At 44.1% G+C, this 18,454-nt stretch overlaps 1 protein-coding gene across 1 annotated transcript in view; it reads right to left on the bottom strand.

The window, feature by feature from the left end:
* Positions 1-11,608: 11,608 nt before the first annotated feature.
* The window catches only part of LOC132567235 (zinc finger protein 850-like), a 75,901-nt gene continuing 69,055 nt past the window's right edge, over positions 11,609-18,454 (bottom strand). Inside the window, exons 8-9 of the mRNA XM_060232923.1 lie at positions 16,243-16,817; positions 11,609-11,768 (exon numbers count right to left, since the gene is read on the bottom strand). Coding sequence (XP_060088906.1) covers positions 11,609-11,768; positions 16,243-16,817 — 735 coding nt within the window. The remainder of the gene's footprint in view (positions 11,769-16,242; positions 16,818-18,454) is intronic.

Raw genomic sequence — 18,454 nt, 5'->3', positions numbered from 1 at the left:
ATCGGCCTTAAGAAGAAACTCGCAGTTACAGACTGGCATTTCCTGTCTTACAAAATGCAAAAACCTGGACTAGTCTGAAGAAACCTGCTTGCACACAAAAGCTTATACTTTGAACAAAATTTTGTGCGTCCTAAAGGTGCCACCGGGCTTAAACTTTGTTGTATCTCCCCACTCACCCACCCAAGTCCCCGGAACTGCAGGAGTGGGGAGCACTAACTTGTGGCATTTGGGGCAGCCAGTCAGCAGGAATGAGTCCCCTCCACCGTAGCACTTTCTTCAACCCAGTCGATCTCCTGCTCCCTCTCCCCACAAAGAGTGCCTCGGAACAGATAAAATACCCACCATAAAACAGTGCAAAAGATACAAGAAACTTTAAAAATATGCAACAACGAGCAATTCCTCCCTGCTAAATTCTTTCCACCTTCCAGCAGCGCGCGATGCAGGGAGGAGGCTGACTTGGCCTGCCCCCCTCCCCCCCCCCAGCAGACCGCCTTGCAAGCCCTGGGACACCCCCCCCCCCAAGGGGGCTCACAAAGGGCAACTCCCACCTGCATAGAAGAACATCCCGTCTGGAAAGGATTCAAACGCGTCTCCCCCCAATTGCATACACGGGGCGGGGTGCAAAGTCCTCCCTTCCGAGACTGAAAGGCCTTCCTGGGGAGGGACCTTCCCCGCCTCCCTCTCCCGCCCCCTCCACTCCCCCTCTCCCGCCCACAGCTCGCCTCCTTTAACCCCTTCACGGCTGCAGAGGCCAGGAAACAAGCGGGACTGGGCTCCCTTCAGCCCGGCTGGGTCAGCGACGCCTCGAATGCCGCTCGATGGGGCTGCTCGGGGGTCTCTCAGCAGAGGGAGGCTGAGAAAGTGGCTCCCAGCTCCCCCCTTGCAGCCCCAGAGAGAGGGGGAGGAGGGAGGAGAAGAGCGGCTGGCAGCAGGGAAACCAAGGCAGAGGGAAGCGAGGGGTGCCAGCCTCCCACTTGATGCAATTCTGTGCTTTAGAAGAGGGAAAGTGTGAAATCAGGTCTCTGAAGAAGGGCAAAATGCGTTTATGAACTCTAAAGGAACTTTGCACGACAATTTTGCAGAATCAATTTCAAGCACTAGCACTTTAATCCCCCCCCCCCATCAGCACTGAATAATCCATGAAGAGGAAGAAGTCTGGACTGTGACGTTAGTTGGTGTGAATGAATTGCTTAAGAGTCTGCTGTACCTTTTACTATTCTACTTGGGTGTTACATCTGATGGATTTAAAAATATTTTCAACCTTGTATAAAGGTTATATAGAGCCCTGTGACACAGTACTGCAGTCGGAGCCCTCTGCTCATGACCTGAGTTTGATCCCAGTGGAAGCTGGTTCAGGTAGCCGGCTCCAGGTTGACTCAGCCTTCCATCCTCAGAGGTTGGTAAAATGAGTACCCAGCTTGCTGGGGGGAAAGTGTAGATGACTGGGGAAGGCAATGGCAAACCACCCTGTAAAAAGTCTGCCATGAAAACATTGTGAAAGCAATGTCACCTGAGAGCCAAAAATGACTGGTGCTTTTACCTTTATAAACTTTGTATGGTGAATGTATCTCGTGAATATTCCACAGTAATTTTGGTGTGTTTACTTTGTTCTGTGGTACTCATGGGTTGCTTAGTCTCTAGGTGGGGTCGAGGGATCCTCCAGCATTGCAGCTTCTCTCCAGGCTACACAGATCAGTTCCCCTGGAGAACATGGAGGCTTTGTGGGGTGGACCCCAAGGCATTGTCCTCCACTGAGTATCCTGTCTGCTCCAGGCTCCATCCCCAAATCTCCAGGAATTTCCCAGCCCGAATCTGGCAACCCTAAGTGCTAAAGACCTCTCCTTCCCACAGGCATCTAGGGGGGGAGTGTTCCATTTTGCCACCTGAAGCCGCAGACCTGGGGGTGGGGGATAGCGCAGGGGAGCCACAAAACAGAGAAGGAAAGGGGTGTGGTGGTTTAAGGCTGGCCTCAGGTAGGGCTGCCAATCTCCCTGTGGAGCCTGCAGATCTCCCAGAATTCCAGCTGATCCTCAGCCAATAGAAAATGGCTACTTGGCAGGATAGACTCCATTGGACAAGGTGGGAGGTCCCACTCCTTCCCAAACCCCTCCGTCTGTACTCTCCACTCCCCACATTTTCAGGTGTTTCCCACCCAGGGGCTGCGTTGCCAGTTCCCCCTTAGCTGTCACTCAAGGCAGCTGGACAGAAATATGCAAGCAAGACGCAGTGCAGGAGGTTAGGAAAAGGGAGGCTGGTGAAAGTTGGATCTAAATGATTTTAAAGGGATCCTCATGAATGATTACAGTGCAATCTGTAGCTATGGCCACAGTCTGTGACTGGACACTGAATATGGGTTACCAAATGCAAAAAATGTGAGGATGCATGAGAGTTTGTGCTTCAAAATCACATTTTTGTGCCATGGCAGTGCCATAAAGCAGTGATTTCTGTGGCACTTATCAATGATTATTGAACTGTGACTGGAGAGTGCATATGGGGGCTGGATCAAATGCAAAGAGACAGGAGAACCCATTGTTTGGAAATACTGTTTTGCACTACAGCAGCAACATTGAGTGACAGATCCATGATTCTGGGGGAATGGACAGTATAAGCAATGAGGTAATGGATTTTGCATGACTCAGGGCAAAAATCCTGAGGATTCAAGAGGATTCTTGCGTCACAATTATGTCAAGACAAGAAATAGTGGAGCCACGATTTTTGTGTTGTCATCTGCTGGTAGGAAGATGATGTGATTGATGGTGAGTCTGGGCTGAACTACACAAAAATCCTGAGGATCCTTGGCGGGGGCGGCCAAACTTGCTTAATGTAAGAGCCACACAGAATAAGTGTCAGATGTTAGAAAGCCACAAGACGTGAATGTCAGATGTTTGAGGGAAGGAAGGAAGGAAATATGTGTGGAAAGGAGGGAGTGGTGGAAAGAAAGCAACTTTAATTTTAAATGCATTCTCCAAGCTGCCTCCAAGCTTGGCTTGGACAAGAAATTTAGAGAGAGAGATGCCTTCTCCAAGCCAGCCAATGAGGTGGTGGGGGCTTCAAAAGCCACACAATGTGTGTGAAAGAGCCACATGTGGCTCCTGAGCCACAGTTTGGCCACCCCTCATCTATGCTTTGGAACCATGGGAACACCAGAAAGCAGTGGATCCTTCATTCTTGCATTGACATCTGTGGCTACAAACAAGATAAGTGAATTGATAAATTTGATGTGACCTGACGCAGAAATTCTGAGAATCCATGAGGATCGGTTGTTTGTAACCACATTCTTGCACCATGGCAGAGCCACAGAGATGTGGATTTAGAGATGTCTGTGGTGCAAAATGTAGCCATGGCCATGAACTGTGATTGGATACTGATTTAGATAAAAATATGGAGCACAGGTCCATCAGTGGCTATTAGCCACAGTGTATGTGTGTATATAACATTTTTTGCCACTGTGTGACACAGAGTGTTGGACTTGATGGGCCGTTGGCCTGATCCAACATGGCTTCTCTTATGTTCTTATGTTCTTATGTTGGGGATGTTAAAGTAAAAATCCAGAGTATCCATGGTAATCTGTTCTTTGGGACTACATTTTGGTGCTCAAGCAGCAACACAAACAAGCAGAGCTGTGGATTTTTCGGTGCCATCTCTGGATATTGACATATGTGAACTGATGGTGAGTTGTGGGTGGTGGGGGTGTGTGTGGAAATCATACAAACATCCTGTGGATCCATGACAATCCATGCTTCAGAACCATGGTTTTGTGATGTGGTAGTGCCATGAAATTATGGAGCCATGCTTTTTGTGGCAAAAGCTGTAGCTACAGACACACTTTGGGGTGAATTTGTGGTAACCCAAAGGAAAAATCTGGATCTGAGCTCAAATCTTTTGTAGGCCTGGAAAGTCTTTGGATGCCCTTTAGCCTCTCACATTTTCAGGCCAACAGATCTTGCAAGACAGTTGTAAAGATTCAATATTGGGGGGGGGGGGAGGCTTCTTCAAAGAGTTGTGTTTGACAGGTGTGGGAATCTCAGGACTTCTGTATTTCTTTCCAAGTGGGAATTGGCAAACATTAGTGGGATGCCTCTCATTTCTTCCTCTTGCACTATTTCCTTTTCCTGAAAGGCCCCTTAACCCCTCCTCTTTTCCTGCTTCCTTTCCTCCTTCACATCCAACAGCCAACCTACTTTTATCTGCCTCTTTGTCTTCACTTTCCCTCTCCCTCCCCCAAACACCCTCCACCTAGGAAAGATGTGGCCCAGTTGTGTATTGCTGGCCCTTCAGCCAGGCCAACCTGCCCCTGGTGGGGGTGGGGGGGAGCACCTCACAACCCCCTCGCCCCCCCTTTCCCTTCTACCCCTTCTCTTGGCAATCCCCATATCCTCTCTCCTTTCCGTGCCGCATTCTCTCCTTCTCAGCTGTTCACCAGCCTACCTTGTATATGCTGTCATCGTCACCTATATAGATTATTTATGTACCTCATTTATACCCTGGTCTTTTCTCCAGTGGGGGCCAAAGGAGCTTGTATCATTCTTTTCTGCTCCTTTTTATCCTCACAACTGTGTAAAAGTAGGTTAGACTGAAACTAGGTGACTAGTCTGTAATCACCTGGTCAGCTTCTACAATAAAATGGGGGTTCAGACCTTGGTGAAACAGACGGAGGTTTATTTGATTAAATACAATTTTATTTGGTAATATATGGTAATTATATCCAATTCTAATAAAATATTAATTTACTACCTTCCCCATATATTACACTTTCCCCTCCTCCCAAATCTTGACTTCCACCGGTGTCAGTTACCTAAACTTCTAATATCAAAAGGTATCTTTAACTTTAAAAGAATCTTAATAATAAGAAATAAAAAGAAAAAATATATATATCATTTTGCAAAGAAGTTAAAAAACATTTCTTATTGTTTATAAAGTCCCACCCAGTTGTTATAATTCATCTTCTTTCGTCTTCTGAAAACCTAAGTGGTATTCTCAAAAATCACCCAGTGTCCTTTTATTTTCCATTCTTTTTCTATGTACTTTCTAAATTTATCCCAATCCCTTTTAAATCCCTCTAACTCATAGTCTCTCAAGATTCTTGTCAGTTTGTCCATTTCACTCCATGACATAACTTTTGCAATCCAATCCCATTTTTCTGGTATTTTATCTTGCTTCCATAACTGCGTATATAATGTCCTAGCAGCTGAAAGCAAGTACCAAATAACAGTTCTATCTTCTTTTGGAAATTTCTCCATTTGTAATCCCTATACGAAAGTCTCTGAAGTTCTCTTAAATTCATATCCCAACATTCTAGAAATTTCTTGTTGAATCATTTGCCAAAACTGTTTCGTTCTTTCACAAGTCCACCACATACGATAGAAAGAACCTTCATGCTTTTTACATTTCCAACAATCGGAATAGTTTGAAACAAGTACATTATTCTCGGTAAAGTATTCATTTTTAATGCAGCTATTCTTCCTAATAACGACAAATTGAGTCTATTCCGTTTTAACATATCTTCTTCCACTTTATGCCATAACTTTTCATAATTATTTTTATATATCAATATTTTTAATCGTAATTTCCACACCTAGATATTTTACTTTAGACGTAACTTCACACTCTGTTGAGCTCTGTAATTCTTTGTTTTTCAATTCTCATATTTTTACATAACATTTTTTATTTCTCTATTTATATAAAATCCTGCCAATTCTCCATATTCTTGTATTTTACTCAAGAGCAGTGGTGTTACTTTTAATGGCTTTTTATTTATGAACACAACATCATGAGCAAATGCTCTATATTTATAGAAAAATCCCTTCAATTTCAGTCCCTCTATCTTCCTGTATTTGCATCAGCAAAATTTCTGAAGTCATTATAAACAACAACGGAGATAGAGGGCAACCTTGTCTTGTTGCTTTGCTGATCATCATATACTCCGTTAAATCTGTATTAATAGAGTCTTGCCCATTGTTCAGTGTATATTGCTCTCACCATTCTAATAAAATTCTCTCCCAATCTCAATTTTTCCATCACCGCAAACATAAAGTCCCAATTTAAATGATCAAAAGCTTTCTCTGCATCCACAAAGAATAGTGCCACTTCTTTTTCAGCATGTCTTTCATAATATTCTACAATATTTACAACAGTTCTAATATTATCTCTTATTTGCCTCCTTGGAAGAAATCCTGCTTGCTCTTCTTTAATAAACTTCATCAAAAATTGTTTAAGTCTTTCTGCTAGTATTCTCGTATATATTTTATAATCCACATTTAACAATGAAATTGGTCTATAATTTTTTTACATCAGTGACATCTCTATCTTCCTTTGGAATCAAAGAAATTACCGCTTCTTCCCACGTATTCGGTACTTTCCCCTCCATTCTTATAATATTCATCAATTTATGCAGTTTGGGTGTTAACCCTTCTCTGAGGACTTTATAAAATTTTGCTGTAAATCCATCTGGACCAGGTGCTTTCCCCATTTTCACTACATTTATTGCTGCTTCAATTTCCATTTTTTCTATTGGATCATTTAAAACTTTCCCCATGTTTTCTGTCAGTGGAGTCACATTAATTCTTTGCAAATATACCTCCAACTTCTCTTTACTAATTTTTGATTTTGTAAACAATTTGGCATAGTATTTAAAAAATTCCCTTTTTATTCCTTCTTGATCTACCATTTCTTCTCCACCAACGTTTATTTTGCTTATAATTTTAACTTCTCTTTTATTTCTGTTGCAGGCTTCTCAGGTTCCACTCTACTTCTTTGTTTAACAAACGTCCCAATTGTGTCTGTAGCATTGTAATCTCCCTAATAATTTTTTTCTTCCCGGGTCTTTTCCTTAATTCCATTTCCTTTTTCTTTATTTCATTTTGAATGTCTAACATTTGTTTTTCTTTTGTTTTTTAATCTTTATTATTCAATGTAATTAAAATATCTCTCATCACTGCTTTATATGCTTCCCATACCGTTAGAAAGTCCATGTCCTCAGTTTCATTTATTTGAAAAAAAGCTTTTGTTTCTTTTTCTAGAGATGTCACTATTTCTTTGTTTTGTAATAGATCTTCATTTAACCTCCACCTTCTGGTTTTTTTAATCGACTTTGTTGTGGTTTGCTCTTACTTTAGGAAGAATCTCTATTTTTTTAGTTATAAGTCCTAAGTCTTTTGTACACCATATCATATCAATTCTTGAAAAAGTGTTGTCTTGCTGAGAAAAAGGTATAGTCCCGTACCTCAGAGCTGAACTTCCTCCATAAATCCTTCAAGTTTTCTTGTTTGACTAATTCAAAGAATGATTTTGGCAGTTTCCCTTCCTTATTATTTTTTTTCTTCCCCAATCTATCCAATGTATTTTTAATTGTACTATTAAAATCTCCCATTATCATAATTTGTTCATATGACACTTGATCAAGCTGTTGCATTATTTCTTTAAAGAAAGAGTCTTTCACACCATTCGGTGCATATAGTCCCAGCAGTAGTGGGCTTTTTTTGTATTTAATGTTACTTCCACAGCTAAATATCTCCCATCATTGTCTTTAAAAATTTCTTTTGGCTCCAATTCTTGTTTAATATAAAAAAGTACACCTCTCTTTTTTTGTTTAGCCAATGAATGAAATTCCAAACCCAATTACTTATTCCATCAAAATTTATAGTCCATTTGTTTAATGTGAACTTCTTGTAGACAAGAGCCAGTTTGGTGTAGTGGTTAAGTGTGCAGACTCTTATCTGGGAGAACCAGGTTTGATTCCCCACTCCTCCACTTGCACCTGCTAGCATGGCCTTGGGTCAGCCATAGCTCTGGCAGAGGTTGTCCTTGAAAGGGCAGCTGCTGTGAGAGCCCTCTCCAGCCCCACCCACCTCACAGGGTGTCTGTTGTGGGGGAGGAAGGTAAAGGACATTGTGAGCTGCTCTGAGACTCTTCAGAGTGGAGAGCGGGATATAAATCCAATATCTTCTTCTTCTTCTACAAATTACCGTATTTTTCGGACTATTAGACGCACCAGACGATAAGACGAATCTAGTTTTTAGAGGAGGAAAACAGGAAAAAAATTTTTGAAGCTGTGCACCCAGATCTGGGCACCTTCCCCCTCTCAACCCTGCCTTCGATCCCAGCCCTTGCTAGAAGCAGCAGCTGAAGCCTGGCAGACAGGCACAGAGGAAGCACCCCCCCTCCGCAAACCCAGCGCTTCGCCAAGCGCTGCGTTTGCGGAGGGGGGGGCTTCCTCTTTGCATGGCTTCAGCTTCTGCTGATAGCAAGGGCTGGGATCCGACGCTTGGCTGCCTCCAAACCCAGCCCTTGCTATCAGCACAAGCTGAAGCCACACAGACAGGGACAGAGGAAGCCCCCCCGCCAAACGCAGCGCTTGGCGAAGTGCTGCCTTTGTGGAGGGGGGGGGTTGATTCCTCTCTGCCTGGCTACAGCTTGTAGCGGGGCTTCCTCCTCCCTTCCTCGGAGGGAGCGATCTCGCCGCTTCTCTCCCAGCCAGGCAGGCAAGCGTGCGGAAAGCATGCCTGGCTGGGAGAGAAGCGGCAGGATCGCTCCCTTCAAAGTGCTGGGGTGGGGGTGGGGGTGGAGGGAGCGATCTCCCTTCAAAGTGCTGGGGTGGGGGTGGAGGGAGCGATCTCCCCGCTTCTCTCCCAGCCAGCCAGGCAAGCGGCGGAAAGCATGCCTGGCTGGGAGAGAAGCGGCAGGATCGCTCCCTTCAAAGTGCTGGGGTGGGGGTGAAGGGAGCGATCTCCCTTCAAAGTGCTGGGGTGGGGGTGGAAGGAGCGATCTCCCTTCAAAGTGCTGGGGTGGGGGTGAAGGGAGCGATCTCCCTTCAAAGTGCTGGGGTGGGGGTGGAGGGAGCGATCTCCCTTCAAAGTGCTGGGGTGGGGGTGGAGGGAGCGATCTCCCCGCTTCTCTCCCAGCCAGCCAGGCAAGCGGCGGAAAGCATGCCTGGCTGGGAGAGAAGCGGCAGGATCGCTCCCTTCAAAGTGCTGGGGTGGGGGTGAAGGGAGCGATCTCCCTTCAAAGTGCTGGGGTGGGGGTGGAAGGAGCGATCTCCCTTCAAAGTGCTGGGGTGGGGGTGGAGGGAGCGATCTCCCCGCTTCTCTCCCAGCCAGGCAGGCAAGCGCGCGGAAAGCATGCCTGGCTGGGAGAGAAGCGGCAGGATCGCTCCCTTCAAAGTGCTGGGGTGGGGGTGGAGGGAGCGATCTCCCTTCAAAGTACTGGGGTGGGGGTGGAGGGAGTGATCTCGCCACTTCTCTCCCAGCGCTGCGTTTGCGGAGGGGGGGGGCTTCCTGTTTCCCTGTCTTCAGCTTCTGCTGATAGCAAAGGCTGGGACCCGAGGCTTGGCTGCCTCTGAACCCAGCCTTTGCTATCAGCAGAAGCTGAAGCCACGAAGACAGGGAAAGGGGAAGCACCCCCCCCCCCGGCAAACGCAGCGCTTTCCCAAGCGCTGCGTTTGCGGAGGGTGGAGGGAGCGATCCTGGCGCTTGCTGTAAGCGTCAGAGCTGGAGCCAGGCAGGCAGGGGCGGGAAGCGCCGGGACGGAGGCAGCGAATCACACACCCCCGCCCCCTCCAGGAAGGTACGTATAGTACCTTCACTCCATAAGACACACACACTTTCCCCCCCACTTTTTTGGGAGGAAAAAGTGTGTCTTATGGTGCGAAATGTTACTTTTCTTTTTTGAGGTGAATTTAGTCCATTTACATTCTAAGATAATAATTTGTAATCCATTATGTTTCCTTCTTTAAACTGCGTCGCCAAATTCTTTATGTTCTTTCAAAAATCTTCTCAGTTCTTGTACACTTGTAATTGTAATCCTTCTGCCTTGGAGTTCAAAACTCAAACCTTCTGGTAAAATCCATCTGTACCTTATATCATTGTCCCGTAGTTTCCCTGCTAATTTTTTATAAGTCTTTTTATCAGACAGTACTTTCTTTGGCAGCTCTCTCATAATCCTCACTACGCTGCCTTCCACCACAAAGTTCTTTTCAAAGCTTTTGGCTATAATTATTCCCACCATGTCCCGTGTCACAAACTTTACTACTACGTCTCTTGGTAATTTATTCTTCTTGGCATAAAGGGAATTAACTCTATACACAGTCATATTGGTATTTTGATGTTTCTAAATCATCTTCCAAAAAATCGACAATAATTTTTATTATATAGTCCTTCAGCAGATCATGTTCATTTTCATGTACCCCTCTCAAACGGAGCAGGTTTTCCATCAATTTACAGTCCTGCAATACAGCTTTCTCTTGCACACTTTTTAAGGAGGAATCATATTCTTTTACTTTTTTCTCCACCACATCCACTTTTTTTGATATACCAATTCCACCAATGTTCAAAATCCCAAGCACTTAAAAAAAAAAAATTATTTTGCCATTCTTTTAATGGCCACTGATGTTTTTCTCTGGTTTTTCAGTCCTACAGTAGGCTGGCTGACTTGCAATTTGACCTTCTTCCAATGGTTACTTCCTCCTTTTCTTGCCTCCAAGTCCCGTTCTCGCTGGTAGTCAAATCACGCGATGGTACAAAACATCACTTCCTGTGGAATTCTACTGACCAGCAATGCTGTGACGATGGGGGTGTTTTTCAGAAACCGCATGTATTCAAAACATTCTTATTTTTTTCACTTTTAAACTCTGTTCTTTAATATTAAATAGTTCCAAATTCCCCCCCTCCTCCTCTTCTTTATATAAGCATGCTATAGTCTTTTTGCCACCTTTTAATTATTTTTGTAAATCCTTATTTTAGTCCCAGAGTGAAAAATAAAAATCAATACCTTCTGCAGTGGCTATCCAAGTAGACACCGTCCTGATAGTAATCCAGACGTTATTTGTAGTATAGAGGTGCTGGATCCTGGTGAGTTTAAGTCAATTTAATGACTCTGGAGACCCTCTGCAGACGATGTAACGCACTCGTCGCCGGAGACCCTTCAAAGGAACACCCTCCGGAGCAAAGTAAATCTCCTCCAAGTTTCCCAAGCGTGTCTTGGACTATTCTCTGGATGAGAAAAGTAGGTAGTAGGCATTAGATTGCCTTCTCTACCCCCCACACAAAGGTTCCAGCTGCCTCCCTTATGAGAGGCAGTTCAGCTCTCCATTTTTCATCCCCCGGAAGTCCTGCCCCCGGGCAACAGACGGAGGTTTATTAAACCCTTCAAGAATCAGGATAGCCCTAGGCAACGCAATGTCTATAATCTTGTAGCATGAAAACAAGAAAGTTAACTTCTCTATTTGAAACTTCGATACCTGGTATTAGACAGCACCGTCTTAAACTTTCCAAGTCCAAGGTAGTAACTTGAGCATTTTTAATGCAGCTCTTCATTCCGATGAGGCATAGTCAGGGCATCTGTCCTGTGAAATGGCAGAGTCAGCATGGCTTCTCTCTGGTCTATGGCTTCATTATCATCTCTTGCCATCTGGTGTCAGGTCATATTCCAAATCCCTTGAGGGAACACCTTCCCTGAAATGCTCTAAAAGATTATGACAGCGTTTTCCCCTTCCCATTTGGTGGACCTCATGAAGATCTAATTCTTACATTCCTGAATCCGGCCTTGAAGGAGATATGGATGGTGTAGATGGGGAGGCCCCATAAACAGACACATGCGAGTGGGAGCAGGCCTACTAGGATTCACATTCAGTTCCCTGAAAGCCTTCGGAACCCTCAGTGATTGTTTGGGGCTCCTTGTTTTTCAGTATCGGGGATAAACCTGAACCTCTAAGCTCAGTCCTTTTGTAGATCTGGTCGGTTACACGTATGCCCACGCTCCCGTCTTCCTGGATTCTAGGAGAGTCATCAAAACTCATTCGCTACGAGGGATGGATCTGACATAAACGTCACTTTGTCGGTGCAGGCCATGCCTATTGTAAAATATAACATGAGGTATCAGAGATATAAAGTTTATAAAGTTGATTTCAGATGCTGAATGGCCATAGCAGGTCAATCACAATAGTGAGCTTGACTGGATTAGGTGTGATATGTAGAGGGGTAATGGGTGTTGGAGATACCAGTATTGCTACTGAGACAGGAAACCGAGGTCTCAGTTTGGTCCAGGAGGATACAAAGAATAAATAGATGTACCTCTGAAATTGTACCTCTGAAATAAATAGATGTACCTCTGTACCTCTGAGTCCACAAAATTCAAAAACTAGTGGGGGAACATAAGAACATAAGAGAAGCCATGTTAGATCAGGCCAATGGCCCATCCAGTCCAACATTCTGTGTCACACAGCGGCCAAATATATATATATATATATATATATATATATATATATATATATATATATATATATATATATATATATATATATATATATATATATATATATATATATATATATATACACACACACACACACACACACACACATACACACTGTGGCTAATAGCCACTGATGGACCTCTGCTCCATATTTTTATCTAACCCCCTCTTGAAGGTAGCCATGCTTGTGGCCGCCACCACCTCCTGTGGCAGTGAATTCCACATGTTAATCACCCTTTGGGTGAAGAAGTACTTCCTTTTATCCGTTTTAACCTGTCTGCTCAGCAATTTCATCGAATGCCCACGAGTTCTCGTATTGTGAGAAAGGGAGAAAAGTACTTCTTTCTCTACTTTCTCCATCCCATGCATTATCTTGTAAACCTCTATCATGTCACCCCTCAGTCGACGTTTCTCCAAGCTAAAGAGCCCTAAGCGTTTCAACCTTTCTTCATAAGGAAGGTGTTCCAGCCCTTTAATCATTCTAGTTGCCCTTTTCTGAACTTTCTCCAATGCTATAATATCCTTTTTGAGGTGCGGCGACCAGAACTGCACACAGTACTCCAAATGAGACCGCACCATCGATTTATACAGGGGCATTATGATACTGGCTGATTTGTTTTCAATTCCCTTCCTAATAATTCCCAGCATGGCGTTGGCCTTTTTTATTGCAAACGCACACTGCCTTGACATTTTCAGTGAATTATCTACCACGACCCCAAGATCTCTCTCTTGGTCAGTCTCTGCCAGTTCACACCCCATCAACTTGTATTTGTAGCTGGGATTCTTGGCCCCAATGTGCATTACTTTGCACTTGGCCACATTGAACCGCATCTGCCACGTTGACGCCCACTCACCCAGCCTCAACAGATCCCTTTGGAGTTCCTCACAATCCTCTCTGGTTCTCACCACCCTGAACAATTTAGTGTCATCCGCAAATTTGGCCACTTCACTGCTCACTCCCAACTCTAAATCATTTATGAACAAGTTAAAGAGCATGGGACCCAGTACCGAGCCCTGCGGCACCCCACTGCTTACCGTCCTCCACTGCGAAGACTGCCCATTTATACTCACTCTCTGCTTCCTATTACTCAGCCAGTTTTTGATCCACAAGAGGACCTGTCCTTTTACTCCATGACTCTCAAGCTTTCTAAGGAGCCTTTGATGAGGAACTTTATCAAAAGCTTTCTGGAAGTCAAGGTAAACAACATCTATCGGGTCTCCTTTGTCCACAAGTTTGTTTACCCCCTCAAAGAAATGTAACAGGTTAGTGAGGCAAGATCTTCCCTTACAGAACCCATGCTGAGTCTTCCTCAATAACCTGTGTTCATCAATGTGCCTACTCATTCTGTCCTTGATAATGGTTTCTACCAACTTTCCCGGTATTGAAGTCAGACTGACTGGCCTGTAATTTCCTGGATCTCCTCTGGAACCCTTTTTAAAGATGGGGGTGACATTTGCTACCTTCCAGTCCTCAGGAACAGAGGCAGATTTCAATGAAAGATTACAGATTTTTGTTAGAAGATCCACAAGTTCAACTTTGAGTTCTTTCAGAACTCTCGGATGTATGCCATCCGGACCCGGTGACTTATTAGTTTTTAATTTGTCTATCAGTTGTAGGACCTCCTCTTTTGTCACCTCAATCTGACTCAGGTCTTTCAACACCCCTTCCAATATTAGTGGTTCTGGGGCGGGCATTTAATTTCCCAGACATTCAATTGCTGACATAAAATTAACAGTTCTCTTACAAAGGAATTTCAATGGAATATTGTCAAGGTGTCCCTTGCCATGAGCACTTCCATGTTGGTTCAGATTCTTGTAACACAGAGACATTTGATGACATGTATTATAAAAGCAGCAAGAATTTTGGTTGCACAACATTGGAAGCAGCAGGAAATACCAAAAGAACAAGATTTAATAGACAAGATCCTAGAGAGTGCGAAAGTGGACACACCTTCATCTTTTATGAAGGGCAAATCTACAAAAGAAGTAAAACATATTTGGAAACCTTTTTACAACTGAGGGAACGTTTCGCTCTACATTTTCATATTATAAAAGTTGCATATTATTTTTTATCCCCGCATTTGTAAAAGTTCACGTGTGAATTAGCAGATTACTTAAAGCAAACTTTTAGCCTATAAATTTGATTATGTAAATAATGGAATAATATTTGGCATATTAATGGTGCAGAAAATAAAATGATTAATTTCCCTCCCTTTCTCCCCTTTTTCTTTTCTGTATCCCCTATTCCTTTTTATTAACAAACTGAATCAAATATATTGAAACGGATTCTTGTAACATTAGGGATTGTAGTTGTAGAAGCAGTCACCTAAATCGTCAAGTATTCTGCCTGTGAAACTTACATGTATCCTTTTTTCATCCTGAGGTATATGGTCCGCTTGGGTCTTCAAGGTTGCTACTCTCAGAGACTATAGCTTGGCTGCAGCTGGTTCTAAGTGGAACGTGAAAGGGGGGGCAGAAGGGGTGCTGCTTCATTAGTAGGAAAAGGGCACTTTTGACTCAATCAATAACAGTCTGAACCAACCAATATAGCTGTCTGTACCTGGTTTACCAGTTCTATCCAGACCTAGTCTTGCCTATAACAGCTTTGTTATATCAATAAAGCTTTCTATGATTAAATTAACACGGAGCTCATCATTAATGAAGACTGTGCAGCACTTGACACACCTTAGAAAGAGAGACTGTTGAATTGCAACAGATAATGAAACGCCATGCATCCTCCAGGACTGAATTGAGACCTAGGTTTCCTGTCTCATTACCAACACCTGCTATTGTCATTTGGCATCTCAAATCCCTCCATTTCCCCAAGATATAAGGACCAATGGACACATGTTCTAGCTCTATTTGAAGAAGTGAGAAGTGACACAAGAAAGCTCATGCTTTGCGACAAATTTTCTTAGGTGCTACAGGACTTTTGCTCCTTTCTTCAAATAAAGATTACAACCTGTACCCTTAGGCTTCTTTTTTCTTGCACCTGCTGAGATGGCCTTGGGTCAGCCATACGTTTCATAGAGGCTGTCCTTGAAAGGGCAGCTGCTGTAAAAGCACTATCAGCCCCACCTACCTCACAGGATGTTTGTTGTGGGGGAGGAAGGTAAAGGAGATTGTGACCGCTCTGAGACTCTGAGATTCAGAGTATAGGGCGGGATATAAATCCAAAATCTTCTTCTTTGTCTGTTTAAACTGGAGAGGGAATCAAAAGTACATTCTCAACTTACAGATACAGATCTAACCAGCACACGCAATATTGCTACAGCACAACTCTGGGAGAGGTGGAAGAGAAGATTTGGATGCAGTAATTCAGAGAAAGAGAGGTGAGTTATCAAAGACTCCTAAATAAAGGAAACACTGTAAGGCTGATCATTCAGTAAGTATGTTTGTATATTAAGTAAAAAATAATATTGTTAATTGGGTTGCAGTCCAAGCTCTGCTCACGACCTGAGTTCGATCCCGGTGGAAGCTGGGTTTAGGTATCCGGCTAAAGGTTGACTCATTCTTCCATCCTTCCGCGGTTGGTAGAATGAGTACCCAGCTTGCTGGAGGGAAAGTGTAGATGACTGGGAAAGGCAATGGAAAACCACCCCGTAAAATCTGTTATGAAACCATCACGATGCAACATCACCTCAGAATAGGAAATGACTGGTGCTTGCACAGGGGACTACCTTTATGTTCTTTCTAAAGTTAATATCTCTGATATCTGGCATTACACTATAGGCACACATGGCCCAACAAAGTGACATTTCTGTCAGATCACTAAAAAAATCAGTTCAATTGCCTTAGGCTAATAAGTGACATGGTTTTTCCCCCTTGTGGGTTCTTAGATGATGTTGAAGATAACCACAATGAATGAATCTCTTTCTACTCCAAAACTTTATGCCCTATGTGGATTCTTCGATGTTTTTGAAGATTGCCACTATGACTGAATCTCTTCCCACACTTTGAGTATTCAAAAGGCTTCCCCCCGTGTGGGTTCTTAGATGACGTTGAAGATCGCTATTTTGACTGAATCTCTTCCCACACTCTGAGCATTCAAAAGGCTTCTCCCCTGTGTGGGTTCTTAGATGACTTCGAAGATTGTTACTGTCACTGAATCTCTTCCCACACTCTGAGCATTCAAAAGGCTTCTCCCCTGTGTGGGTTCTTAGATGACTTCGAAGACTGTTACTAAAACTGAATCTCTTCCCACAGTCTGAGCATTCAAAAGGCTTCTCCCCTGTGTGGGTTCTTAGATGACGTTGAAGATCGCTATTATGACTAAATCTCTTCCCACACTCTGAGCATTCAAAAGGCTTCTCCCCTGTGTGGGGTCTTAGATGACGTTTTAGATCACTATTATGACTGTATCTCTTCCCACACTTTGAGCATTCAAAAGGCTTCTCCCCCGTGTGGGTTCTTAGATGACGTCGAAGATTGCAACTAACACTGAATCTCTTCCCACACTCTGAGCATTCAAAAGGCTTCTCCCCCGTGTGGGTTCTTAGATGATGTTGAAGGCTGCCACTCTGACTGAACCTCTTCCCACAGTCTGAGCATTGAAAAGGCTTCTCTCCTGTGTGGGTTCTTAGATGACATTGAAGAACGTTATTATGACTGAATCTCTTTCCACACTCTGAGCATTCAAAAGGCTTCTCCCCCTTGTGGGTTCTTAAATGACTTTGAAGATGGCCACTGTGACTGAACCTCTTCCCACAGTTTCTTCTCACATCTTCATTCTTGACATCCTCTGGTGATACATGATGCACTTCCTCATCCTCCTCATTCCTCTGATCACCTCCTGCTGGAATAAAGAGAGAGATCTCCTGTTAGAATCCACACAAAGAGGTCTGATGTGCTCCTGAAGTTTCACCCATGCTCCAAATATTTCAGTGTCGTCGTCCTGTTTTACAGTGAAGCGTACAACTGAAGTATATGCTTTTAAAGTACATTAGGCTTCCTGCATCAGAGATGCTTGGTTGGGACTCTTAGTCATTTTTACGGCCCCCCATCTGTGTGACTTCTTTGATTAGAAGGAAGGGCTGTTTTATGAGGGAAGCTATTTCTGTACTTCAAGTTATTATACAATTGCTCTCTTATGGCAATTCGCATCTGCACAATGACATTCATTCATTCTCTGACTGAAGATCTTTGCAAATGCCTCACTGTCGTTTCACCGAGGCTTCTGTTCCTTCTTTTGCTGACTGACCTTTCTTCATGGACTGGGGTTTCAGGGAGGACCCCTCTTTGGCAAGGAATGGGCTTATCCCTCCTCTTACCTGCGTGGCTTTCCTTCTGCCTCTGTGGTCCATCTCCAGAGTTTTCTTCAGCATCTTCATTATTGACTATTCCCAAAGAGAACCCCTGGAATTCCCCAGCAGTCTTCTCTACGTCTGCTGAAATCAGGAAAGAGTTTCAATCAGCACCCATGCAAGAAGCCAAGCCACCAATCAGGCACTCCTCACTCCTGGATCACCATTTCTTTTAGAAGACCTTCTTTCCTACCAGACTGAGCTGCTGTTCACACCTTATCCCTGCCAGGCCCTCCTGTAGAGCTGTTTGCTATTATGCCCATCCCTCCTCTCCTCATATGTATTTTAAGGGGGAAGATGGCAAAGAATGACTCCCCCGCTGCTCCCATTAGACTTTCCGTGCAGCTCTTTTGACTCTCTGCTCTTGACAATGAAATACAAAAAGTTCTCACGATATCTAATCCTGCAACAGCACTGAGAGTTTCCCTCCAGTTGTGAAGAGAACCAAGAAGAGCTGGTTTCCAGCCTCCCACAAATATACCTGTGGCAGAAAAATTTAGGTTAGCTCTTTATGAAACACTCACTGACTAAAAGCTCCAGGATGCTTTGCAGGACACAGCTGCCTGGGGAGTGTAAGTTAGGAGATTAAAGGTCGAATAAGGCCATTTAGATGGGAGGGAAAATAGAAAGGAGCGTTACTGGCATCAGAGTTGTTTATTAAAATCTTCTCTCTGGAGGGTGGTGCAGCGGGTGGGGACTAGGGCACCAGAAACTCTGGGGCCACCCCTGGGTTCACTTGGTGAGACCCTGGTAAAACGCATTTGGGACACGGGAAGGCTGAGCGGATCAGTGGGGCAGTGCCTCTCAGCCCCACATCGGCCTCATGCCATGACACCCTCTCTGGCTTTGATGATGGCCACAACACTGGCCTCAGCTGCCCCTGGATCACTGGGGTGGATTGCATC

The sequence above is a fragment of the Heteronotia binoei genome, chromosome 2 (assembly GCF_032191835.1).
Source record: "Heteronotia binoei isolate CCM8104 ecotype False Entrance Well chromosome 2, APGP_CSIRO_Hbin_v1, whole genome shotgun sequence".
Lineage (NCBI taxonomy): Eukaryota > Metazoa > Chordata > Lepidosauria > Squamata > Gekkonidae > Heteronotia > Heteronotia binoei.
The sequence above is the reverse complement of the archived record's forward strand: the minus strand, read 5'-3'. Positions and strand labels throughout refer to the sequence as shown.